This window comes from Lemur catta, chromosome 3 (assembly GCF_020740605.2).
Source record: "Lemur catta isolate mLemCat1 chromosome 3, mLemCat1.pri, whole genome shotgun sequence".
In the NCBI taxonomy this organism is placed as follows: domain Eukaryota; kingdom Metazoa; phylum Chordata; class Mammalia; order Primates; family Lemuridae; genus Lemur; species Lemur catta.
In genome coordinates this window covers 86,250,129-86,278,028 of record NC_059130.1, presented here as the reverse complement: position 1 = coordinate 86,278,028, position 27,900 = coordinate 86,250,129, and the positions used below count along the sequence as shown (strand labels likewise).

At 37.4% G+C, this 27,900-nt stretch overlaps 1 protein-coding gene across 3 annotated transcripts in view; it reads right to left on the bottom strand.

The window, feature by feature from the left end:
• Positions 1–27,900, bottom strand: part of NDC1 (NDC1 transmembrane nucleoporin) — a 53,067-nt gene that overhangs the window by 22,528 nt on the left and 2,639 nt on the right. For all 3 annotated transcript variants that reach the window (XR_006734180.1, XM_045547973.1, XM_045547974.1), the window contains exons 3-13: positions 25,332–25,433; positions 22,661–22,835; positions 20,263–20,401; positions 15,120–15,228; positions 12,658–12,709; positions 10,565–10,700; positions 9,652–9,744; positions 7,924–8,005; positions 5,570–5,725; positions 2,701–2,946; positions 2,490–2,605 (exon numbers count right to left, since the gene is read on the bottom strand). Coding sequence is in view for 2 of the 3 variants with exons in the window: in XM_045547973.1 (XP_045403929.1) it covers positions 2,490–2,605; positions 2,701–2,946; positions 5,570–5,725; positions 7,924–8,005; positions 9,652–9,744; positions 10,565–10,700; positions 12,658–12,709; positions 15,120–15,228; positions 20,263–20,401; positions 22,661–22,835; positions 25,332–25,433 (1,406 nt within the window). In the remaining variant the exon portion in view is untranslated. The remainder of the gene's footprint in view (positions 1–2,489; positions 2,606–2,700; positions 2,947–5,569; positions 5,726–7,923; positions 8,006–9,651; positions 9,745–10,564; positions 10,701–12,657; positions 12,710–15,119; positions 15,229–20,262; positions 20,402–22,660; positions 22,836–25,331; positions 25,434–27,900) is intronic.

Here is a 27,900-nt window from a genome sequence, read left to right as displayed (position 1 = left end):
CCATATTCTTTCTCAATTCTCTCATTGCCTTCTAACCTCTTAATACCAAAAAAAAAAAAAAAAAAAAAGAACATGTTTCCTACACAGGAAAAGAAAATCCAAGACATGAAATAGTTTTCTACTAGTTGACATTTATAGGGAAAAAATTTTTCTTAGTAGTATATCATGCTGAAAGCTAACACAACTGACATGGAAGTGAATTCATTACCACCATATTCTCACCCAAAAGCTACACAACTAGTCAGAGGGATGTAGCGGGCATGTGTCTAACTACTGCACAAAAAGCGACATGCAGTACTTATGGCATGTAGAGCCATATAGGATCCTAAAAAGTCTGTAAAATGCCTTTAACTATTCTCTCTCTAGTAATCGATCATTCCATGCAAACATGTTATAATTTCTCCCATCTTAAAATATAAAACCATTCCTTGACCCCTCAACTCCCCACAGCTATTACTCCATTTCTCTACTCCACTTACAGCAAAACTCCTTGAAATATGAGACTTTTCTTATAGTCTCAAGTTCTCTCCCAATCTCTTCTGAACCCATCCCAATCAGGCTGTTGTCCCCACTATTCCACCCAACATCTCTTAGTTAATTCTTAGTTTGCACCCCATGCTACCTATCAGCAGCATCTGACACTCCCTCCTTCTTGAATCACTGTCTTTTCTTGGTTCTCTACTCACCTCAATGGCCACTCTTCAGTCTCCTTTGCTATTCCTCATCTCCCAGACCTTTAGTCACTCGAGGTCCCCAGTTCTTGGATCTCTTTTCTTTTTTATCTACACTCCTCAAGGATTTGCATGGAGTATTATAGCTTTAAATACTTCCTATACTCAATGACTTCCAAATTTACATTTCTAGCTCAGAACTTTCCCCTATAACCCAGATACATGTCTAATTTCTTACTCAATATTTTTACTTGGTTGTATAATAGGTATCTTAAAGGTGGCAAGTCTAAACTTAAACTCCTGATTTCCCCACCTCACCTCTATCAAATTTCCTCCTCCAGAATCATCAGTAAATTACAACTCAATAAATTGCAACTATATTATTCCAGATCCTTGGGCCAAACACCTTAGAGTCAATACTGACTCTTATAAACCACAACCAAACCATAAGCTAATCCTATTACATACTTTAAAATGCATATCCAGACTTTGACCACATCTTCCAACCCCCACGACAACCACTCTGGTCACAGATACCACCGTCTCCCACTAGATCACTGCAATAGCTTTACACTGTCTCTCTGCTTCCACTCCTGCCCTCTGAGAGTCTAGTCTCAATCCAGCACTTTCAAAATGTAAGTTACATTTTATCATTCTTGTGGGCAAAATCACATTGGCTTTCCATCTCACTCAGGGAAAAGCCAGCCTTTACCACAGCTAATGAGCCCAGTGAGCCCTGGGTGCCTGTTACCCCTGTGACTTCATCACCCACTCTCCTCTCCCTCATTCTGCTCCAGCCACACCGACATCCATGTTGCTCCTCACACCAGGCAAGCACACAACCGGCCCTGGGTCTTTGCATTCTGCTGCTCCCTGTCCTCCTTTCAGGTCTCTCATCATCACCTTATCAGTGAGACTTTCCCTGATCACTCCACATAAAATGGTGCTCCCTCCCCAGGGACTCTTTGTCTCTCTCACCTGCTCTATTTTTCTAGGTACCACTTAAGACATAGTGAATTTATTCTCTTTTAAGCATATTTTTCATATTTTGAACATGACCTACCAGGATGCATCTTAGAGTTAACAACATGTCATAGTTTAAAGCAACTTTTTTTCTTAATAGCATATAAAATAAGTGTTACAATTAATGGAATTGTATATTTCAAAGAAAAGTAGTATAACACATTTCCTTGCTCATCTATCTGCCTAAAACTGCACTGTGCATACATAAAGAACTCAAATATTTCTTAAATGAAAGAATTCACAGATTAAAGACATTGTATCAGGTCAAGCCATATGAAGTTGCAATTTGTATAGCTCAAAATCAGTCTAATATTGGCAATTTCACGTGAGTCAATTTAATACATAAAGCATCAAAAAAAAGTCTTGGCCGGGCACGGTGGCTCACGCCTGTAATCCTAGCACTCTGGGAGGCCGAGGTGGGTGGATCGCTCAAGGTCAGGAGTTCGAGACCAGCCTAAGCAAGAGCAAGACCCCGTCTCTACTAAAAATAGAAACAAATTATCTGGCCAACTAAAAATATATATAGAAAAAAAATTAGCTGGGCATGGTGGCGCATGCCTGTAGTCCCAGCTACTCGGGAGGCTGAGGCAGTAGGATCGCTTAAGCCCAGGAGTCTGAGGTTGCTGTGAGCTAGGCTGATGCCACGGCACTCACTCTAGCCCAGGCAACAAAGTGAGACTCTCTCTCAAAAAAAAAAAAAAAAAAAAAAAAGTCGTATTTATTCCTGATGATTTCCTAATGTGAGATCCTTAACATTCTCAATGTTACATAAATCCCATAACCATATCATCCTACCTGTTCACGTTTATTCTGAATCCATGAATATATCACACTGGGTTGTCTCACTGTCTTACCCTCAGCACTAATAGAGGTAGATGGAGAAGGATTAGAAAATTCACTCATTTGCTGATCTATTTAAACAAAACAAAACAGTAAGGTGAGGATTAGGCTGTCCAATCCTATGCAACTATAACATTTCAAATTTTAGAAAATAAATAATCCTCACCAGACGCAGATGTCCACAATCTTGGCCCTCTTCTTATTAGCTGAGGATTTTGTGGTGACCCATAGCAGGTGTTTACATCAAAAATTCCCGCCATCCGATTCACTACACTAGAGCCAAATGGGGTCCCAAGAGGACTTGCAACATCAGGTGTAGATAATTTTGAAGAAAATAATGATGTTTTAACTAATGTTGGCATGGAAGGCCGAAGCATCTGGCTGGATTTTGGTGTTTGAAAAGTAGTTTCTTCTGTAAAGGAATAGATCCAGTGCTGAAGGGGCAACCTGATCCAAGCAGGCTAGCATTAAGGTTCTCAAATTTCACATCTCCATTTCTTGTTTAACACCTTTACCCCTTTACCCAAGGCTCAGTAGATTGTTTCCATTTTAGTTTACATTACACTCTCAAGTAAATCGCATTTTACTACTGCAATTCAACGGCCACTCAAGGAGCTTTATACATCTTTTCCTGTCAGATTAGTGCAGCCTCTCTGTTTTTTTCCTCTCCATGAATATCTTCACCTCCAAGGTCAGTTTCTCTACCTAAGCAAACTCATCAATTGACCTTCTATTTTTAAATGGCAACAACTTCAATTATTACAGTAAAACTTGTCCAGTTTTAGTGTATGTTCCTATTGTAACTATTTTTTGGCTGAACAAGACAAACCTATAATGTGAACATGTACAGGAAAAAAGTGCTAACCTTACCTCATTTTCTCTAAAGTTATTTCCAGTTAACAAAAGTCACACCAAAGACTAATGTGCCCAGGGTATCTATAACTTTGATCTACAAACAGCACCTTTAAAATTCATCTTATAACTCTATCAATTTAGTTATAGAGCCTGTTGCTCAAAAACAAAAGAATTTTTCCTGCCACTCCAGCACAAGGCACAAAGACAAATAAATTGCATTGGGATTCTATCTTCTTAACAAAACCACCATAAGAAATTAAACATCCCAAGTACCAAATTTTCATTACATGATCTTTTTTTTTTTTTTTTGAGACAGAGTCTCACTCTGTTGCCCGGGCTAGAGTGCTGTGGTGTCAGCCTTGCTCACAGCAACCTCAAACTCCTGGGCTCAAGCCATCCTACTGCCTCAGCCTCCCGAGTAGCTGGGACTACAGGCATGCGCCACCATGCCCGGCTAATTTTTCTATATATATTTTTAGCTGTTCATATAATTTCTTTCTATTTTTAGTAGAGATGGGGGTCTCGTTCTTGATCAGGCTGGTCTCGAACTCCTGAGCTCAAACAATCCGCCCGCCTCAGCCCCCCAGAGTGCTAGGATTACAGGCCTGAGCCACCGCGCCCGGCCCATGATCTTTTAAAGGTTAGGGAAATCAGAAATCTTTGAAGAATCAAATTTTTAAAATTAAGACTGGAATTCTTAAGAGTGTTGCAATTATTCCTCAAAATTAGAGACAAATTTTGGCTGAGCAATGGGATATGATGAAAATTTTAAAATAATGAATGCTCCATATTTGGTCAGCGCCATGATCTACCCAACCCAGGATTACAATGATCTTTCTAACATGCTAACTTGATCTAACTAGCCTATACAAAATTCTCCGATGGCTCCATATCCCTATGGGATAAAATTAACTGTTTTTGGTACCATACAAGGCATTCTTTCTTTACCAAACATCATCTTACCCATTCAGAAGATTCCTTTTTGACAGATGTCCTTTTAGCAGTTCTATTGTCTTGTCATTATTTTTATGCCTTCCACTAAAAGGTTTATATAATGAATATTTTTTCATCTGTGATTCTCTGGCTTCTAAGTACATTGTTTGGTATGTAGTAGGCATTCAATAAGTATTTGTTGAATAAATAAATGCTTATCTGAAAGCTGATAACATCTGAAACACTCTCAAATCTTTTAAGACATTAATGAACTTATTTAAATCATTTTCCATTTGTAATCTAGTTGTTTTTGGGCCATGACTCTTTCAGAGTAATGACTTCAAAACCACAGATGACTTTGCTTTGACCCATACGGTGATTTTTAAAATATCAATATTAGTTGCCAATGTTTAAAAACAGGAAGATTTCACCTTAATTTTTTTTTTAGATTTCAGGCTTCTCTTTAAAAAAAGACCAGAAGCTCAGATACTGGGTCCAAATTCCCACTCGGGAGCAATGGAGCAAAGCTGACCCACAGCTTCCCTCTTCAGACGAAGTCGGTGCTCTCAGGTTTACCACTGTCCCCACCCAGCCAGTTTCATCCATTTTCATCAAAAGCCTGGCTCCAAAAGGCATCTGAAAATGAAGTCTGTGTCAGCCTTACATTCACAGGCGTCTTCTACTTAAGGGTGTGGTGAAATTGCACAGTTTCCCCCACTTATACTTCATCCTCTCAGCTTTCGTCTTTCAAATGGAAGATTATATCAGCTTCTCTTGAAATAATGAGTGTGAAGCCCACTCCCAAACCACTCAAGCATTTCAGTTGCTCTTCTATGGACGAGCAACTTTTTGTCTCTGGGATACTATAACCAGAACAGCATCCAATATTATCTGTAACAATTCATCTGGCTTTGTACTAGAGTAAGCTAAAGTCTCCTATCTGATGACCATCATTTTGGTATCATTTTTAACACTACCACTATGCTGAACTTAATTTTTTTTTAACTGACCAATGAAAAATTATATACACTTATGGTGGACACAACGTGATGTTTTGGACTTAATTTTTTCAATCTACAATGATACCCAGTTCTTTTTCTTGGTTCAATACAGTATCCCATATGTTGCATCAATTTGCCCTAAAAATACACACTTTAGTCTCATATAAGTATCCTTAGATTACTGTCTTCTTTCTTAGGAAATAAAATATAAATGCTTTCCCCTCTCTTAGTAGTGCTAGGAATTACCTGGAGAAGTCATTTTCTTAGGTTCCATTAGGCAAGATGAAGACATTCTCCCATTCGTAGCAGCAGCTTCTTGGTAGAGAATCAGTTTCTGAGTCATATCATTTAAAAGATTCAAACACTCCCTTGAAATGGCTGTCCAATTGTGAGGATGTCCCCCTAGGAGGTCCAAACACCAGCTTTTAAAATGTAGATAATCTTATAGTCTCCTCTCAAAGTCGGGGTGGGGGGTGGGGGTCAATAAGAAATTCTACATTATACTTTGCATCAGGGCCCACTTTTCCTAGTTAAGCTACTATTTATATTCATGTTATCTAATTCATAGCAGGAGTTCAACAAATATTTGGAGGAATTAACTTTCTCAAAAGTCTATAAGCAAAAACTTGGTATTTTAAAAACCTCTCAAATTGGTCACTAAAACCAAATACTAGGTCGTAGTTTGAGTGAGAAAGACGAGAGTTACTTCACTAGCAATATTGAACAGACTGCTAAGACTGTGAACAACAAACTGAGACAATCAATACTGGGGTGTCCAATGAGATACATCCCATGGTCCCTAGCAACCTCTAAACTGTTGTGTCTGACTTACTGTGCTTTCTCACACTTTCATATCTATAATAGCCCCTATTGGTATTATAGGAATGACTCATTAATAATGATCATATTTTATACTTGGAGAGTTTAAAGATCTGCTATCTTATTATTTAACTTAAATAACTGTGATTCCCCATGCCTTTAAAAATTCTCGTCATTATTATTTTTTTTTTGAGACAAAAGTCTCACTCTGTTGCCCAGGTTAGAGTGCCGTGACATCAGCGTAGTTCACAGCAACCTCAAACTCCTGGGCTCAAGCGATCCTCCTGCCTCAGCCTCCCGAGTAGCTGGGACTATAGGCATGTGCCACCATACCCGGCTAATTTTTTCTATATATATTTTTAGTTGTCCATATAATTTCTATTTTTTTAGTAGAGATGGGGTCTCGCTCTTGCTCAGGCTGGTCTTGAACTCCTGGGCTCAAACAATCCACCCACCTTGGCCTCCCAGAGTGCCAGGATTACAGGCGTGAGCCTGTTATTATTTTTAATTTTCTAAAATCTTTGTCTCCTACAGTTATCATGCAAAATTGAAGCATGCTTCATTATGTGTTAAGAATAGCAGCTAAGTCCACTAAAAACTGGTTTCCCTATCCTGTGTGCCAATCATTCCCTCTTCACTTAAGTCTGTCCCTTAAACATTTCCCCCTTTTACACATCAAGAGGAATACCACTTAACCTGCAAACACACACACACAAAGTACTCCCTCAGTAGGCCTCAGGATGTTTTATACTGCTGTAACTCAGGACCACTGGGAACTGTGTAACAGTCCAATTAAATTTTAATATGCCCTAGAATGCACGTTCTCTGGCAGCGCACATGTCACCTTTTTATAGTTTACTTGAATCTCTGGTAAAAATATTTAATGTATAGAGAATTCCTAAGTTAACCCAAATCTGATAGAAAAATATTGTTATAGTTAACTTTCCATAGTATCAGCTCTGGATCTCTCATGCTACTAAAAGGAGAGTGGTTCCACTCAATTATATTTTTATATAACTGGATTTCATTTCCATATAACATTTAACTATAGAAGGTTTATTGTACAGTCTGGGAACTGGCAAGTTTGACAAAGTAATGAAGAGCTGATTAGAAACAAGATGAAAAGCTATCCAGGTTCTATTTCCCACCAGTGGCTGCTGGACTGTGTTCCCTCTAAGACCAAGGCAGAGCACTGGCAAAGTCACAGTCTTGAACAGCTTGGCAAGGAACAGGAGAGATGTGTTTCTCTTATTCCAATTCTGACAACTTTATTTAAGCCACTCTACAAGACTTCTATCCTCCATGGAGGAATTAGACCACCTGATTTTTTTTTTGAGACAGGTCTCATTTTACTGCCTAGGCTGGTGGAGAACTCCTGGGCTCAAGAGATCCTCCCACCTCAGCCTCCCGAGTAGCTGGGCTATAGGCATGAACCACCACATCTGGCTAGACCACCTGTTTTTTAAAATTCCTTGTAGCATTAAAACTTTTAATATTCTTAAGCTGTGATTTTTCTGCTCTAAAACTGCCAACCTACTGCATAATTCAGATTAAGAGAATGAGGGAGCTGAGGGAAATAAACATTTAACTTTTCCTGGTGACACAAATTCTACCCACAGCAATGCAAACACTTAAGTTGTATAAAATTTAAGTCAATACTTCATTTAATGGACCCACTGATGTGTGATAATTCATTAAATACACCTCTGTCACCAAAATCTTTAAGTGGAGCACTTTCGACACACACATGCCTAAATCAGGTTTACTACTTTCAGCAATACCTGGTTGGCTAAGGCTAAAAACTTCTTGTCTTCGTGAAGGAGAATATTGAGAAAGCAACATCAGGTCCTGCAAGGCTAAATACTAAAAGGAAAAAAATACACATTATTTAATTTTTTAATTGCTACACAAAATCTTACTTACAAATCAGGCTTATCATTATATATCCATGGGGAAATTAGTTAGACTTTTTCATGGAAGAAATAATATTTCAGAACCATAACCTTCCTTTACAGATTTCCAGAATGTTCCTGTTTCTACCCTCTGTACCTACTGGCAGCTGTAGCTACAAGGAACTATAGAACTCTCTGTATTATTTCCTACCTCTGTGGTGGGAAATTTAACTTAAACATCACTTCCTCCTGGAACTTTCCCTGGCCTCCCTCACACAAACATAATGACTCACACAGCTCTCAACCAGCACTTAACATAATGTACCGTAATTACCTATTTCGTGTCTCATCTGATTCTGCCCACCAACTTGTGAGGCTCCGAAGAACAAAGAGAATGTCTTGCTTGCTACCACATCCAAGGGCAGTGCCAAGCACATAGTAAACACACAAGAGCTATTGTTCTTTTTTTACTGAAAATCTTCATTTTTTTCTACTGGCAAATCTCTTGACTCACCCCTTCAAGAGACCATCCCTCTGTGAAGCTGTCTTGTGTTTGTCCCTAGCAGAATAAGTGGATTCACTGCACTTGCCATAGTAAATTTTAGTGACTTCGGGTGTCTGCATTTTCCATTAGGCTGTGTTATATCTTATTCATCATTCTACCCCAAGCAACTAGCAGAGACTGACACTTTTCCAATAAATAAAGATTTGGTAAATAACCAAATGAGTAATTGATATTTTTAAGTTTATCTAACAAATTAGTCATAGTTGATATTTAAAGATAATTAGAGCCTCAGTTTTCTTATTTATTTATAACTTCTCTAGAGTGTGATTAAAACTCTAGGTTCTAACTATTTTCTTTCAGTTATTTTAAAAATACTACACACTATGATTTCAAACTGCAATTTGTATCGAAACGATTTATGTTCACTTAGCTTGATTTGTAAACTTAATGTAACTTCTTTAAACTCTTTTGATAATAATTTGTTTTAGGGTTATTACAAGTATTTTTGTTTTTTATTTTTGAGATAAGGTCTCACTATATTGCCCAGACTAGTCTCGAACTCCTGGGCTCAAGCGATCTTTCCGTCTCAGCCTCCAGAGTAGCTGAGACTACAGGTGTACACCACCATGTCCAACTCAGTGATTCACATTTCAAGAGAGTTCACTAAATGTCTACACCTTACCAACCACTACCTTTGATCATAAAAGTCTACAAATACTACATGAATAAAAATATGTCTTTAGTGATTAAAAAGTCAAGAATGTTTTATTTAGCATGAATAGTTTGTGAAAAGCTAATATATTATAATAATAGATAGTTGGATATCATATTTAATGCTTTGAAATATTTTATATCTTTTCTGAATATAGTATTAGCTAGTTTGTACTCATACACTTACACTGCACTATGCACTTGTATTTTAGTCACTTGGAATGAATATCGAAAAAATAAACAGCATTAGCGAGTAGGTGGTTTTTGCAATACTCATACTAGGATATTCTAGGCCCTCAAAAAAACATATCTAAATACCTAAACATGCTAAATATTAAGTCTATTCTGTAAAGTAAGTTAGACGTGGCTGTGTAAAGACAGAAAATGCACAGTTCTGGTACCTTTATGATGAGGGGAGGACTGCTATTTAAAACTTTCGGGAGGCACTCATCCGACTCTTCTGCAAATGGTGGCTGAACAGGGAACACATGAGCCTATCAAATATAATCAAATACAAACACTCTGAAAATGATTATTTTTGTGATCACGTTATCTTCAGTAAGTAAGCACTAATTTAAATGTATTCTAAAAGGAGACAATACAACCAAATTAACATGTTTAGTGCTCCCTGCAAAAACAGGTTAAAGTTATATAATCCTAAACCCACCATTTTCAAAAATGTTATTTTCCCAATTTTCTAGCTTCAAATAATAGAAATAAGTTTCAGAAACAAAGATTCTCTGAAGCCACTGAAGAATACAAACCTATAGGGTAAAATGAAACAGAAACATTCATTTTCTAAGATAAATGCTTGGATGATTAAAAAAAAAGGTAATTCTCATTCACTTAACAGATTTTTGTGGGAATTTTCCAGATCATCTCAATTTTCAAAATCATATCTTCAATATAAATGTTAAAACTTTCCTTTATAAAACAAATATTTTATTGCCATATATTTTAATATTTTACTGCTAGCTATGTCAATGGCACGTAAAATTAAAATTTAGGTCCATTTAGTATATATGCAGCAAAGAAATGGAGGCCTCCAGAAGAGAACTAGGCTGTAAATAGAACATAGTAGCAGTCCATACAGTTTAATTTCTAAAAATTAAGTGAATATCAACACTGTTTCTCAGGAAAAAATATAAAGTAAATGATGGTTATAAATGATATGCCCTTAATGAAGTCTCAGAAGAGAGACTAAAAACCAACTTACTGAAATGGCTTTGGGCTTAGTATGCTGATTAGTGCTCTACTAAAAATCAATTTGTGCACTCCAAAACACAAAGTATTAACAAAAAGCTCAATACTAACCTCTGTGGCAAAGATTTTGAAGAGTATCCATGACATGTACCAAGTCATCAGGAGAAAGACACCACATAGCCAGACATGGTAAAGTAATGAGAGATTCAAAAGGCCACTCACAGTGTCAAGAGGCCTGTGAAACTGCCTATGAAAGCAGAAATTACTATTTAATCCTGTAGGAAAAACAATCTAAGCATTTAACAGACTTGGAACTCTACACTGAGAAACAAATAAATCCTACTGCTAAATAATAATGTTGATACACACCTCTCCTTTTGTACCCTGACAGAGTTCTTTCCCTAATGCCTTCTTATGACACACATAAGGGAGGTTTAAGGGAAGTGCAGACCTAACTGGCACTACATTTTCTTGTGTTCCAAATCTTCACTGCTGTTTACTACAGAGAAAGAATGAGCCAAGCCTATAAGCCTAACTACTAGAGGCTAGGTGAAAGCTTATTATTGTTGCTTTGTAGTTTAATACTTAAAAACCACTAAACATAACTAGTACCTCTCCTGGACCATATTTCAGCTTTATTTGTATACCCCATAAACCACAGTTTCATAGTGGTTTAAAAGCACACGCCACTAAAATAATGATTTTTATTGTTAAAACAATGTAAGAAACTCTGTTACAATGCTAAATAAAGCTAATGCTGCCATCTTACCAAACCTGTGAATAGATCAATTAACAAAGTCATTACAATTCTACAACTAGCAATTGTGAAAATCAGGATTTGAACTTCTGACTCTGCCACTTATAAGTGTTGTGATCAGGTAAATCATTGGACCTATCCTACCCTGTTTCCTTATCCATATAATAGTGGCATAATCTCTTCATTCTTCCCTTTAGGGCCATTAAAAGATTTGAAATGGCTTATGTTAGGAATGCCTGGCATAGTGTTTGACATTCACTGGGGGGTTGGAGGGGCAATAAATAATAATGTTATTTTTGACTTCTTAAGTAAACAATTACTGAGGGTCTGACACACATGGACAGAGCATCAGGCACTTGGCCATATAAAAAAAACATTTTTGAAGTCAAAGTAAGAAAGAATATTATGTTAAATTTCTATCAAATATCATTATTATTTTTCTTTTTCCATATGATGCAGTTTAACCTCTGGGCTAACATAATAAATGACCCATGCATTTAGTTTCACACCTGGCAATTAAGCAGAAGACAAAACTTAATTTTACCTAGCAACTTTCAAAAGTGGGGAATTGAAATACACACTGTAGAAACCATAGTATCTCTCAAATACCCATATATGCCAATATTCCTACTCCCTAAAACTGGTATTAGTGAATCCCAAATATGATGCAAAAATTCTCACAGTGGAATAACCAATAATTAAAAGAACAAACACTGAGAGAAACTGACATTTATGCAGGAAATACAGACTAAACCTTTATCTGTGCAAAGCACATGGGGGATAACTAGAACAATACACTCCAGTGCCATTACTCGATTGCCACTTGTGACCTTGACCCGGTCACTTGACTTTGCTCAATTTTGGTATCCTCATGGCCAAAATTAGAATAATGCCATAGTACTGGGGTGTACCATGAGATGCTGCAGAATGAATGCTTGTTGAGGAGAAAAATGAAACAGGAATGGTCCATGCAACTTGATAAGTCTACTTCTGTATAGTATAAAAGCTGTAGCTATCAAAAAATGGATTATCATTGCTCACTTTTGGGGAGAGGAACTGGGTTACTGGAGACAGAGGCAGGAATCTTTATTCATTGCATTTTTTTTTTTTTTGAGACAGGGTCTTGCTCTGTCACCCAGGCTAGAGTGCAGTAGTGTTTCATAGCTCACTGAAACTTCAAACTCCTGGCCTCAAGCAGTCCTCCTGCCTTCGTCTCCCAAAGTACTAGGATTACAGGCATAAGCCACCGTGCCCAGCCCTGTATAACCTTTTATATACCTTTGGAATTTTAAACTACATAAACTATGTGTATTCAAAAATGAATACAATTTTTTTAAAAAATTCTAAAGGTTAAATCTAAAAAAAACCTGGAAAGTAGCAAATGTAAAAGGATGGAAAGAGAGTTAAAATTAGACTTTATATACATATATATATATATATCACTTACTCATCTATGTGAAGGTCCATAGCAGTGCTAATCCAAGCTTTGGGAATATGGCCTAAGGGGAAAAAATACTAAGCTATGAACATAAAAAGTTAACAAAACAAATCTTAATCATGCTTTACAATGCGATATTAATGAAATAGCCATGTAGACACCAAGACCTCAGTTACTGCTAGACTGATTAGGAATGTGCAGGAAAAGAAAGTAACTTCTAAACACAGAGAGTCTTGCTTTGAGTGGTCTCAGTATATACATATTTCAGTTACCATGGTTTAGTTAAAAAGCACCAGTCCTCCAACACAGCTCAAATTTCAATTACTGTGGTATATTAACTATGAGCAATTACATACAGCACTTCTAACTTTTCAGTACACAAATCAACATGTGATAATAGACAGATGTGCACCATGGAGTGTGTGACCAATCCCACCACTTCTTTCAAAGTCTGTTGGTGACTGGTCACTTGCATCTGTTATTCAGTTCAGACATAAGACCGCAAAGCATGTAGTTGTGTTGCCTCCTTATCTCTCATGATAAATCCACGTGACACTTTACAAAAATAAACAGCTGAAAGAGGAAACTGGCCAAAAAAGATCAAAATGCAGCAAAGAAATGAAAAGTGATAACACTGGAAATGAAATTTGAGTTGAATATAAATGGAGTTAACAAAAAAGGAGCTGACCATGGAATGCTGACACAGCCGTTCTGTCAGCCCAAATGCACAACTCTAGGGGAACAGTCAGGCTGAGCTGATTGCAGTAGGTTAATACATTACAATGAATTCTTAACATTAGAATGACAAGCATAAGAGCTATGTAGAAAAACAGATTATATAAACTATAGTGCCAAAGTAAACAACAGGATGACCTATACACAATGAGATCAATTTTGTAAAATCATATCCACAGAAGGCCGGGTGTGGTGGCTCACGCCTGTAATCCTAGCACTCTGGGAGGCTGAGGCGGGTGGATCGCTCGAGGTCAGGAGTTTGAGACCAGCCTCAGCAAGAGTGAGACCCCATCTCTACTAAAAAATAGAAAGAAAATTATCTGGCCAACTAAAAATATATATAGAAAAAATTAGCCGGGCATGGTGGTGCATGCCTGTAGTCCCAGCTACTCGGGAGGCTGAGGCAGTAGGATCACTTAAGCCCAGGAGTTTGAGGTTGCTGTGAGCTAGGCTGACGCCACAGCACTCACTCTAGCCGGGCAACAGAGCGAGACTCTGTCTCAAAAAAAAAAAAAAAAAAAAAAAAATCATATCCACAGAAAAAAGTAGGATCAGAAAGTCTGAACAGTTATTTTTTAAGATTGGATTTTGTTTAAATTATGTGTTGCTAATGAGATTAATGTTTTCAACTTAAACTGTTCATTATACTAAATAATAACCTGCATTTTTGTGCCTAAAACTCATGTTAATAAATACCACAGAGTTCCCTCACCAATAGAATGTTTCTATTGTATTAGTATCATTACAACTTATAAAAAGAAGTGTTATTTCTACATGAAGTAATGATCAAATGATGCACATATTTTCTTTTCTTTCTTTCTTTTTTAAAGAATACTTTTTTTATGGTGGTAAAAAAATAACATAAAAGTTACCACCTTAGCCTTCCTTAAGTGTACGGTATAGTAGTGTTAACTATATGCACATTGTTGTGCAACAGATCTCTAGAACTTTTTCATCTTGCAAAACTGACACTCTATACCCATTGAACAACTCCTTCCCTTTCCCCCATCTCCCCAGCCCCTGGCAACTACAACTCTACTTTCTGTTTCTAAGAATTTGACTATTTTAGACACCTTATATAAATGGAACCATGAAGTTATTTATCTTTTTGTGACTGGGCTATTTCCGTTAGCATAATGTCCTCAAGGTTTATTCATGTTGTAGCACATGGTAAGATTTCCTTCTTTTTAAGGGTGAATAATATTTCGTTATATGTATATACCACATTCTTTTATTTTTCTTTTCTTTTCTTTTTTTTCTGAGACAGAGTCTCGCTCTATGGCCCCAGTAGAGTGCCGTGATGTGATTACCACAGCTCACTGCACTTCAAATTCCTAGGCTCAAGTGATCCTCCTGCCTCAGCCTCCCAAGTAGCTGGGACTACAAGCGCATGCCACCACACCCGGCTAATTTTTTCTATTTTTAGTAGAGACGAGGTCTCCCTCTTGCTTAGGCTGCTCTCAAACTCTTGAACTCAAGTGATCCCCCCACCTCAGCCTCCCAGAGTGCTAGGATTACAGGTCTGAGCTACCAAGCCTGGCCACCACATTTTCTGTAACAGTGTTTTCCCTAAACTAAATATAGTCTCTTTGACAATTTAAATAATAAATCAACTGGGCTAATCCCATACCTACAACTGCAAGAAATGTACAAACATAACCAAGAATGATTTTGTAACTGACATCTTCTGAGCTATGAGCTAATACATCACTATATCAAAAAACAGAAATTCTTACCAAGAAAATAATACATGATGCAGAAATTTCTAATCAGGAACAGTGATTCCACACAACTATGTTTAACTAGTAAGAGCAGAGATCTCCTAAAGCGCAAGAACTTGTATTGCTGTGGAAAAATAAAGCAGAATCAAATGACACATCCAAATCAAATGACACATTCCACATCATTCTAAAGCAAGCACTTAACTACACCAGCCAACGTATAAAGCATAATCATTGTACCAGAAAACAAAGGTTATTCCAGAGGCAAAAAAATCAACTATTTCTGATGTTAAAATATTTAATATTTATATTATATAACATCTCACTGATATAAGATCAGAAATAAGAAAATTAACAATATCAATAAATCCATACTTGATACTAAGGCCTATGGAGATGGAGAAAGTACAAAAACCACAATAATAATAACAATAGCAGCTAACATTCTCTGGGAGTTTAGCACGTACCAGGTACTGTTCTAAGCACCTTATATGCATTAATTCATTTAAACCTCACAAGAACCCTGTGAAGGAAGTTCTATTATTATCTGTACCTTACAAATGAAGAAACCAAGACACAGAGAGGTTAAATAATTTAACCAATGTTACAAGCTAGCAAAAAATTTTAGGTACAAATCTAGGCAGATTCAGAGCCTGCAATCTTAAAGATAGTGCATACTGCCTTTACACTAAATTTTTTTAAATGCTGTTCACAGAAAGATAGGAAGCAGTGATGAAGACACTGGCCTAGGGATCGAATCAGAAGGCACGAGTTCTAGCGATCCCTCTTTCTGTACATCCCCAAGCAAGTCATGTATCCTCTCTGATTATCTGCGAGATGAGAAGGCTAAGCCAGCTAAGTAGTCCCTCAGTAGGAATCTGCCAATTCTAAAGATCTAAGAGAAAGGACTCAAGAAAAAATACCAATTTCTTGAGAAAACTACATTTCCTCTGAAACAAGGATTATCTGCCCCTCTCTCCTTCCCATTCCCTACCCCTGAAAATGTCAGTGGAAAAAACATGATAAATTATGGGAAAGAATCTAAGGAAACCTAATGAACAAAAGATGAACTTCCCAAATTCTGGTCATCTTTTGTGCTTATATTAGGACTGATCCTTTTTGAAGGAATTTCAGAAGCTAAACAACAAAGAATTATAGTATTAGGAAGTTATGTCTTCACATCATGTCTGCAGATTCCTACAGTCTCTTACAAAAAGCAGCCCATATAAATACTTGGTCACTAACCAATTATATTGGTTTATTTAAATATTTCCAAAGTGTAAGATGTGGAATTGTACTACTCTGTGCAGCCATGGGGTGCTATCACCACCACACACCATCCCCAATAAAAGGGCATATAGTTCCTATACTATTCCTACTGTAGCTATGATCTCAACCATTACTCACAAGGGTACAGAGGGACTAGGGAAGCAGGTAGACATTTCAGTAGATACGCCGAGAATACCTAATTTCTCCTCTTGCTCCCATGCTGAGTGTTTTTCAATTCCCTGTAGGATTTCTCCTATGATTTGGCTATGAGCTACCATTCACTATTTACTATGCACCAGGCACTATGCTAAGCGTTCTATAAATCTCATTCAATACTTTCAACAGTCTTGCTGGCATACAGTTTGCCAAGCTCTGTCTTGATATCCATTTCTTTGTGCACTACTCCATACTAATATTCTGCTTTTCCCTATCGGTTTGTCATTAAGAATTTGATGAGGGCAATTTGGTCAGGTGTGGTGGCTCATGCTTGTAATCCCAGCACCCTGCTGGCCAAGATGGGAGGATCAAGCAGGAAGATCACTTGAGGCCAGGAGCTTGAGACCAGCCTGGGCAACATGGTGAGACTCTGTTTCTACCTAAAAAAAAAAAAGAAATTAACCATGTGCCTATAGCTCTAGCTACTTGGGAGGCTGAGGCAGGAGGAAGGCTTGAGCCCAGGAATTTGAGGTTACAGTGAGCTATGACTATGCCACTGCACTCCAGCCTGGGCAACAGAACAAGACTCTGTCTCTTAAAAAAAAAAAAAAAAAAAAGAATTTGATAAGGGCAATGGAACTGGTTTTGGCAGTATAGGTTAAAGGGAAAAAACAAATAGGCTAATGGCAAATTGGTTAAAATTAGGAGATTTTTAAAAAGACCTTATTTTTCATAGGTTTCATGAAAAAAGTAGTTACTGAATAATATGTATAACATAAAACTACTTATATAAACCCCACCCCACAAAATATTGTGTTATAGGTACATATATATGTAAATGTACAGTAAAGGGACTGGAAGAATATACACTAAACAGGTAACAATGGTTATCACAGGGACAAAGATTGACATTGGCCACAGAGTGCGTAAAAGGACTTTCAATTTATCTATAGTATTTGAATATTTTACAATAAAAATGTTACCACTATACTCTTGGAAAGCTGACAGCACCAAAAATAATGATGATGATGATGACAATGATTGTTACTGCTTATAAAATTTTTTTTTAAGGTCTAATGTTCTCTGGTCAGCTTGGCTATAAAAAAAAAAAAAAGTAAATGCTATAATCATCACATGGCTCTATGGTAGGTCAGAAGGGGAAGGAATGGGCCTGACTTCTCACATCAAGCTTTCAATTTCCTGACAATCCATCCTGCTTTGCTTAGCACCTTAAAACACACAAGGGAAGTCATACACTGTGTACTGTGCTCCTAGGGCTAATGAAAGAAGGCTAAGCTATGGTGTTCTCACTTAGTCTTCTGGGGAGACAAACTTACCCTGCTAGGCAAATGAAGACACAAACCTAATGGATGAGAAACCATGGTCCTTGGCACCAGGATCCATCATTTCAACTACTCTTGCCAAATCCTCACCTCCCTTATGCCACTGTCCTTCCATTGCACCCCCCAGTAAAACCCCTGCTCCTACCATCCCCAGGCTGGAGAACCGTACCCAACTGGGCAGATCAGTACCACTATACACTACATACACTATAATCTCTCTCTCTCTCTCTCACACACACACACACGGTGTCCCAAAAGTCACCATACATAAGGAAAATGGGAAATTGTAGCTAAATGTACCTTTATTTACAAAATATTCATTACAAAATTTTACAAAATTTTTCCTTTGTATGGAGACTTTTGGGACACCCTGTATATAGGCCAAATACTGAATTGCCAAATGTTAAAAATCAATATTCTGGGCTGGGCGCGGTGGCTCACGCCTGTAATCCTAGCCCTCTGGGAGGCCAAGGCGGGTGGATCGCTTGAGGTCAGAAGTTCGAGACCAGCCTGAGCGAGACCCCGTCTCTACTAAAAATGGAAATAAATTATCTGGAAAACTAAAAATATATATAGAAAAAATTAGCCGGGCATGGTGGTACTTTTGGGACACCCTGTATATAGGCCAAATACTGAATTGCCAAATGTTAAAAATCAATATTCTGGGCTGGGCGCGGTGGCTCACGCCTGTAATCCTAGCCCTCTGGGAGGCCAAGGCGGGTGGATCGCTTGAGGTCAGAAGTTCAAGACCAGCCTGAGCGAGACCCCGTCTCTACTAAAAATGGAAATAAATTATCTGGAAAACTAAAAATATATATAGAAAAAATTAGCCGGGCATGGTGGTGCATGCCTGTAGTCCCAGCTACTCGGGAGGCTGAGGCAGTAGGATCGCTTAAGCCCAGGAGTTTGAGGTTGCTGTGAGCTAGGCTGACGCCATGGCACTCACTCTAGCCTGGGCAACAAAGCGAGGCTCTGTTTCAAAAAAAAAAAAAAAAAAATATTCTGCCAAAGTTGCAGCTGAAGCCGAAGCTGAACATTACCTACATAGAATAAACTTCTGGGATATAAGAATAAATCTAAAATTTTATCAAAAGAAATTAGAAAAAATATAGTACTAAAATTTTATAAATTTGACATTACATAGTAAAAATAATAATTTATCAGCATTGTCAACTATTCGACCACTTCTATATTCATTCTATTGCACATCTGTGATATTAAATACTGGTCACTTTCAACTGAGGTCCACGGAGGTCTAGCAAGGTATTTTGGGGTATTTCATTTTCCTCTAACACTTGCTTTATTCTCTATGTTCTAAATTATGTTTGGATCAAAGATGATTTATCATGGATATTTCTATTTAAGATTTTAAAGTTTTTCTCCTTGTGAAATTCTGAGGTAGCAAAGTTGACAATCTACTTTCAATTCATCTTAATAAGATACGAACAATTTCTAAACAAGACTGTTTTTCTCATACACTCACAGTTCACAGGGAGGTAAGGGCCAGATCCTTTTCAGTGGGCACTATCTCCCTGCAGTGTATTCGCATCAGCTTGTTCTCATGGGTGTAACAGGCATATGAAAACTTTAGTTAACCCATCACATTCTCTCTCATATATTATATTCTTATGACACATCATTTGTTTACACATCCCTCCCTCCCCACCAGACTAGGTCCTAGTGGGAAGGGACTGGCTCTAATATTTTTGCTCTAATACCCACTCTGCAGCCTGCCAGATCAGGAATGAAGCGAATAATACTGAAATAAAGAATAGTGGAAACAGGCGGGGGAGAGCACTGATATGTCAGTTGAGACATCTCAATCAATTTTTCTCTCCCCTACCAGAGGAGGTGGTTCTGAGTTCCAGGAATGACTCCTACCAGATAAGATTTTTAAAAACTCATACCAGTACACTATACCACTCAAATAACCAGTTGAAATTGTTTTATTTATATACACTTTCCCTTGTTCTGAAAAGGATGTGAAACAGTAACTGACATATTCTAAAATTACTTGCACATTCCTAAGCTTGTGAGGTTCTTAAGTTCAAAAAGAAGCTAGTGGTTGCACAGAAGTATTTTGCACGTCATCCTCATCCTCCCCTAGCCATGCTAGGTCACAGCAAGGGCCACCACCTAGCAGGTTGGAAAAGAATGGAACAAAGAAGTATTCTGAGAGTGGAAAGAGTAACTACAACTCTCAAAAATACACCAAAGTCTCATGAAGACAAAGCTCTTCTCTCTAAATGGCATTTTGAGGAGTCCAGTCTTAAGTTTCGTTGATCAAATCTTGAATTAATCAAATAAGACCAGTTATATATGTATACACACCAAGGCAATTTTAACTCTGCCAAATTCTGGCATAAGGTAATGTTCAAATGGTATCTTACCTGTATGATGGGAAAAGGAAGATAGTTCATGTTGTTAACAAAATACAGGAGGCTATAGGTATAGCCCATAAATGCTCCAGCCAGTAGGAAGAAAAGATGATACTCATTTAAGCAGTTTTGTGCAGCAGGGCTATCTAAGCTGAAGGGAAAAAGTTAGGTATTAATACAATAGTCAGAGTTTTAGGTTCAATAATAACTGAAGGCAAAGCTCTGACTTAATCACTTAAGAAATGTCCCAAATTCTAACAAGATGGCTCGTTTTGCATAAGCATGAGCAAGATTAACAAAACTCTTTTCCCTGAAGTATGAGAATCTGACCTTTAGTTAATTCTAGCTCTGTTCCTCTGGAAATCTGATAAGGGTAAGAACGTCTACTATGATAGCAAGCAATGTTGCTTACAAGTTGGTAAGCTACATCTGGGCTCAGAGGCACTATAAATAAATTATATATACCTGATAGAGATGCCATAACTTTGGGCTTCTCTCTGTGTTGTCTCTAGTAACTGGGTATTCCTTCACGGGGACCCTGGATGCTATGCTCATAAAATTGCTATAATAGATACTAGATCCTGTGGGGCACAAGGCCTTTAAATCAGGGAGCCCCATTTATGTCTATTGTTGATCTCTTCTCCTTGTATCTGAGTCGTATCAACAGGCAAGAAGATAACTCCCAGATGGCTGCTGGACCTATCGCCTGTTTGAACTAATTCAAGGACTCCTACTGAAGACCTCCTGGTGCTTCCCAGCTGACAAGCTGTGGCTGTAAGTTCTGAATATTTAGTTAAATCCAAAAGGACCCCTGGTGGACATTGCCATAAGCCACTACCCTATCATCTTCATCTTATAATATCTTTTAATTGTAAGCAAAAGATCTTATCTATTTGGTGAACATCAAGCTTTTAAACTCTGAGAGTTTCCTGAATCTATATAATCCACCAAATATCTGGAGGTGTACAGAGCCAACACAGAATTCAGTAGAAGTCAATTTTCCATAAATGAGTACAGGTTGTGGGCCTACCCCACCATCTATCTCCATGAGAGGTAAGACCGAGTTACAAGATGATGAAAAGAGATCAGTTTTGCTAAAGACTTTGTGAGATCATCAGTAAATGTATTTATAACAGGCACTAATTGCTTTAACAACTTGTCGTTTACTGCTGCCTTTTACTCCCTGGAACTTCACTGCCCCCTCCACTAAGGAAGGAGGTACAAAAAGATTCAACTCATCAAAAAAAAACTCATCCAAGGTGAGCAGCTGGGATTTCTTTATTCATAGTAGTCCTGTATTCACAGATGTCCTTTACCATTTAATGTTTATCAACAGGACAATTTTCACTAAAGAAAACTTATTACATTAGGGAAAAAACCTGCCTTATATAATAGTAGCTGGGGGCCAAAAAGAAATCAAGTATTCAGCAGTAATCATGTAACACTGTTTAACGTTAGTAGAAAATAGGGAACTTAAAATTACTCCAGTAATCTTTACTTTTTTTAAGATACAAGGTCTTGCTAGGCTAACCAGGATGGAGTACAGTGGCTATTCACAGGCACAATCATTGCACACTACAGCCTCAAATTCCTGGGCTCAAGGGATCCTCCCTCCTTAGCCTCCCAAGAGCAGATGGGACTACAAGCATGCACTACTGCACCCAGCTTCCAGTAATCTTTTTCGATTTTTAAAGTCAGAACATAAACTTGCAATTTATATCAATGCCATGTGTTCAAGACTGTGTAAGATTCAAAATTATAAAAGCACTCTATAGAAGAATATAGTTACAATTATTTTTAAAAAACTCTCTTCATTCTTTCTATACTACGCTTCCTTCCAACTCCAACCTAAACACTACCTCCTCAAAGAACATGTGTGGACCCTCCCTGCTTTCTGAACTCCCACGTGTTTTTTGTTTTGTTTTGTTTTGTTTTTTAAATTGAGATGGGGTCTCACTCTTGCTCAGGCTGGTCTCGAACTCCTGAGCTCAAAGGATCCACCTGCCTCAGCCTCCCAGAGTGCTAGGAATATAGGTGTGAGCCACTGCGCCCGGCCCTCCCACACGTTTTATCTGCACATCTCACTTTCTTCTTCCTATTACACTATCTGTGTCCTTGTCTTAATCTCCCTGTTGTTCTTAACTCTCAAGGAACTTACAGTCTATGTTTGAATCACTCTCATAAACCCAACAGCACCTAGCATAGCACCTTGCACATAACAAATGGCTTTTAAAAACTGCTGAATTCAACACACATAAAACATCAAAAACATTTGATGTGTGTAAAAAAGCACTATTTGTAGAAATCTAGAAAGCAAAGAATGCCCATAAAGTATTAATCTATATAGGTTAACTTTGTCTTAGTAACTAAATAAAGTTCTTTAGAAAAAAATATATATATTTAATATTACCTCTCAGTACTAGTGCAGGGAACCACAAGAAAACTATACTGGCCCTTGGTTATCACTGCAGCACACCAAGCCGTCACCATTCCCATTGCAGCATGAATAAACGAGTGCATGAGTTGCTGAGGATGAATGATCTTCCCTATCAGGGCTAGTCTGGAGCAGGGAATGCAAGGCACAACTGCAAAGAAAACACATGACTGTAGCTTTATAACCTGCAGCATATGAAGTCAGAGGATCTAAACTATTCCCTCTCATCCTTGCATAAATACTTCAAAGGCAGGAAGAAACCCAGAATACAGTACAGAAAAATTCTAAGTTAAAAAATTTTCAGCAAAGAATAAAAAGAGGCCGGGCACAGTGCCTCATGCCTGTAATCCTAGCACTTTGGGAGGCCGAGGCGGGTGGATCGCTTGAAGTCAGGAGTTCGAGACCAGCCTGAGCAAGAGCGAGACCCCCGTCTCTACTAAAAATAGAAAGAAATTATCTGGCCAACTAAAATATATATATATAGAAAAAAATTAGCTGGGCATGGTGGCGCATGCCTGTAATCCCAGCTACTCGGGAGGCTGAGGCAGTAGGATCGCTTAAGCCCAGGAGTTTGAGGTTGCTGTGAGCTAGGCTGATGCCACGGCACTCACTCTAGCCCGGGCAACAGAACAAGACTCTGTCTCAAAAAAAAAAAAAAAAAAAAACAATAAAAAGAAATGCCCATCAAAAAAAAGCCAAAGAATCTGGAGCATTGAAATCTAAGGACAACATGATTAACATTTTTTCAATTCTTTTTCATTAAAATTTCCTGATAGCTCAAATACTGCCTACCCTGGGACTCTCCTAAGTACCATGAAAAAAACAGTGATTTTTAAAAGGTAGCTCCTGCCATCCAAGGCACCAAGTTATCTTTATTTAAGCATTTGAAACTGTCAATATGTAATCCATCTGTGAAAAATAAACCACAAAGTAAATAATGACAATACTGAATGCTAAGATAAATGCTTATATGGGGATCTTTAATAATGTCCCTCTGATAACCCAAACATGTTTTCTGGAAGTGAGCTGGGGAAGGTAAGTGTTGCTAAGAGATGAGGAATGTTTATCTCTGAAAATAGCTAGCCCAGCGTTCCCTGATCTATCTATACAGATATTCTTCTTTCAATATACTCAAAGTAAAGAGATGGATGGTAGGTAGAAAATTAAGTGTGAAGGGACAGGGCTTAGGTGCTCTCCACTTTGGAGAATAGGCTGCTATCACCTCTCCCTACCAACCAGAAATGCCCACTTATAATACTCTGAATATACTAAACCCTCTCATGTCATCAAACCTTTTTGTATAAGTTATATCTTCTCTCTGGAACATCATTTTCCTTCTTTGTCTACTTAATACCACTCATCCTTCAAGGCTTGATTGAAGCATCATATACTCCAGGAAGTTCCCATGCTGGGTAACTGGTACTCCTATGTACTCCCACTCTACCCACTGTATTGTCATCGAATATGCTTAATGTTTACTGTCTCCCATTAATTATGGTCCCCTGGAAAAAGCTGGGACCATATCATTTATCTCTTATGCCCACACAATGCATGGCAAATAGTAAATACATAAGGAATGAGCCAAAGTGACTAGGCAGACTTTAAGAATGATTGGCTGGACAGCCTTCATCTGGCATATCTACATATAGAAGATGACACAGGTACTTGGGAGAGTGTGATCAGAACACTCTGCAAGTGTGGCTGTAAGTTCTGAATAAGCTTGAATGGAAATAGAGACCCACCAGCCAGTAGTGAGGAATTAGGAAAGCAAAGGAAAAGGATATGTATTATAACATCCAAAATTACGATTTGAAATTTTACACCATATTTTACAAGGAAGTACTGAAGAGCTAAAAATGGTAATGGTATTATAGTAAAAAAAAAGTGTCAGAAAAAGCTTATTATATGTTAAGGACAGACTCAAGGAATCTAAAAAGGCAGGAAGACGAAGAAGAGAAATTGAGAAAAATAAAAAGTTTTGGAATCTAGCAGGTGATTCTCCCAAGGTAAAACAGTATTTTTAAGGTTTTTTTTTTTTGGAAAATTCTAGATTTATTTGAAAAACACCTTAGAAATCACCTGGTCTTCCCTATAAAGGAATTATTTTTATAATACATCTGCTAAATCACAGCCTTAATACCAGTTGTGAACTATTAAAAGGTCTAAAAATTTTTATTATGGTAAAATGTACAATAAAATTTACCATTTGAACCATTTTTAGGTAGATAGTTCTGTATATACATTCACGTTATTGAGCAACCATCAAAACCAACTATCTCCCAAACGTTTCCATCTTCCCCAACTGCAACTCTACTTATTAAACAATTCCCCATTTCCCCTTCCCCCAGGCCCTGGTAATCACTGTTTTACTTTCTGTCTCTATGAATTTGACTACTCTAAGCACCTCATATAAGTGATATCACACAATATTTGTCCTAAAAGACCTAAATATGGTTTAAAAACAGAAAAACTAGCACCCAAATAAATTTTAAGATACAACATTCAAAGCACATGATTCTGTATAGATTTTTAAACTTTTGTCACAAAACACAGCATGTTATACACAGTCACATATAAAATGCATTGAGTCTGCCCTTAGTTAAATAAATTCATATATTTCTAAGATGGTTAATAATTGAAGACTCACCTGTATAGAATTCCACATTGAAAATACTTATTATTATTATTATCACTGACAGCAGCAGGAGGTAGAAGATTACATAGGAACTATATAGATCATTGAAAGAATCTAAAGAGAAAGACAAGAGACACACAAGAGATAAATTAGGGAAGTTATTCAGTCATGTAGTCATGTTCAGCATACTGCAACATAAAAAGCGTTTGAACCACAACTATAATTTTAATTTTAAAAGTTATCTCTTCTTCAAGAATTTAATTGTACATTGCTGATGGGTTCAATGCGATATCAACTCAAGAACTACAGTGTGAGTTATTTGGACCTGGCTTTGGGTACTTTAAAATTAAGAAATTCTCTTAAATGACCCAGTTAACATCACACAAAATACTACCATATGTAGTTATTTCATCATGTGAAAAAGGACACCCATATTTAGTAATAAACCAACAAAGCTTCTTTTTAAAATGTAAGCAGTATTTTTCAGATATCTTCTTGATACATGCAATTAGCTCCTATAGCCAAAATCAAAGTATTAATAACATTTTTGGAAATAGCATATTCCATAAATCACCTAAATGAGCTGAACTAAAAAACAAAAAATTGTGATGTCCCTGTGAAATACTAACACATTCACATTTTAGAGTAGTTCAACAATCAACATTCCATTTCAGAGTTTAAAACATGTACATATTATGCCTAGAAACAGGAACAAGAGAAATCAAAACACTAAGAACATGTTTACTGAACAAGACTTAATAATGAAACCAATGATTTTTTAAAAGCACAATTCACTGACCAAAATTAATGAAGAATATTTTAAGCCTCCACAATTAAACCCAAACTTTATACTGAGCCAAAAGAATGAAAGAAATGATCCATGTGACTGAAGGTAAATAAGAAAAGAGTACAATTTCTCTGAAAAGACTTTGTGAGGCCAGGCACAGTGGCTCATGCCTGTAATCCCAGCATTTCCAGAGGCTGAGGTGGGAGGACTCCTTGAGCCCAGGAGTTTGAGACCAGCCTGAGCAACATAGCAAAACACCATCTCTAACAAAAAAAAAAGTCTTTGTGTATAAATAGTTAAAAAGGACAAGTAATGTTTGATGAGAAAAACAGCATATATTGAATCCAATCTGGAGATAAAATGTTACTAAATTAAAAGGCCCCTGGCCAAGAAATATCAAAAGGTTATTATCCCCAGTACCAACTCTGAACAATTGGTAATGGCTCTAGAATACAACATTGAGTATTCTGAGGTTGCAACTGGACAGCCATGATCAATGAGTGATATAAATACAGGCAAGGTGGCTAAAGAAATATCTGCTATTCCTGCGCTACCTTATGACTTAATTTCATTTGACTTATGGCAGGGGTCTCCAACCTATGATGAACTGTATAATTATTTCATACATATAATTATTTAATATATATTACAATGTAACAACAGAAATAAAGTACACAATAAATGTAATGCACTTGAATCATCCCAAAACCAACCCCCGACCCCGGTCCATGGAAAATTGTCTTCCATGAAAATGGTCCCTGGTTCCAAAAAGGTTGGGGACCACTGACCTATGAGATCCATCCAAGAAATGATGAACATAAATCAACCAAAAATGTAACATGACTTAAATTTTTAAAAGCAATATCTCCAAAGGCCATAAAGATTCTAACTCCTTGAAAATTGGCATTTTCTTGTGAAAAATAAAATTAAAAACTCACTTCCCACTTTGCAAAAGAAATTTATTGTTGCTGTTGTTGAGAAGGGAAAAAACGAATTAAGAGTATTTGTGTAGTGCTTGCACCTGTAAGAGTATTTGTACAGTGGCTTGCACCTGTAATCCCAACTACTTGGGAGGCTAAGGCAGGAGGATCGCCTGAGCCCAGGAGTCAGAGGCTGCAGTGAGCTATGATTGTGCCACTGCATTCCAGCCTGGGTGACAGAGCAAGATCCTGTCCCTTAAAAAAGAAAAAAAAAAGAATATTTGTACTTCTTAGCCTTAAGCAAGAATTTAAAAACTCCAAAACCTATTATTTTAGGCAACATTTGTCTCTTTTTTATTTTTTTAATTCTACTGTGGTGCAGTGAAAAAATACAGGCTTGGAAGTCAGAGACCAAAGTTCAAATCATAGATTATTTAACTTGAATCTTAGTTCCTTCATTTATAAAGTAGAAATGACAGCTCTTTATTATACAGAGTTATAGGGAGGATAAGAGGTAATGCATTAATACATGTGGTGCTTAGCATGGTATCTGCTACATACTAAATGGACAATAATGATTAGTTATTATTCACATAAAACAATAGTTATATATTAATGAATTTAGTAATTTTTTTTTTTTTGAGACAAAGTCTCGCTGTGTCACCCAGGCTGGAGTGCAGTGGTATGATATGCTCATGCCTCAGCATCCTGAGAAGGTGGGACTACAGGCACACATCATCACACCCAGCTAATTTTTTTGTTTTTAGAGATGGGGTCTCTCTATGTTGCCCAGGCTGGTCTTAAATTCTTAGGCTCAAGCAATCCTCCTGCCTCAGCCTCCCAAAGTGGTGGGATTACAGGCATGAGCCACCAC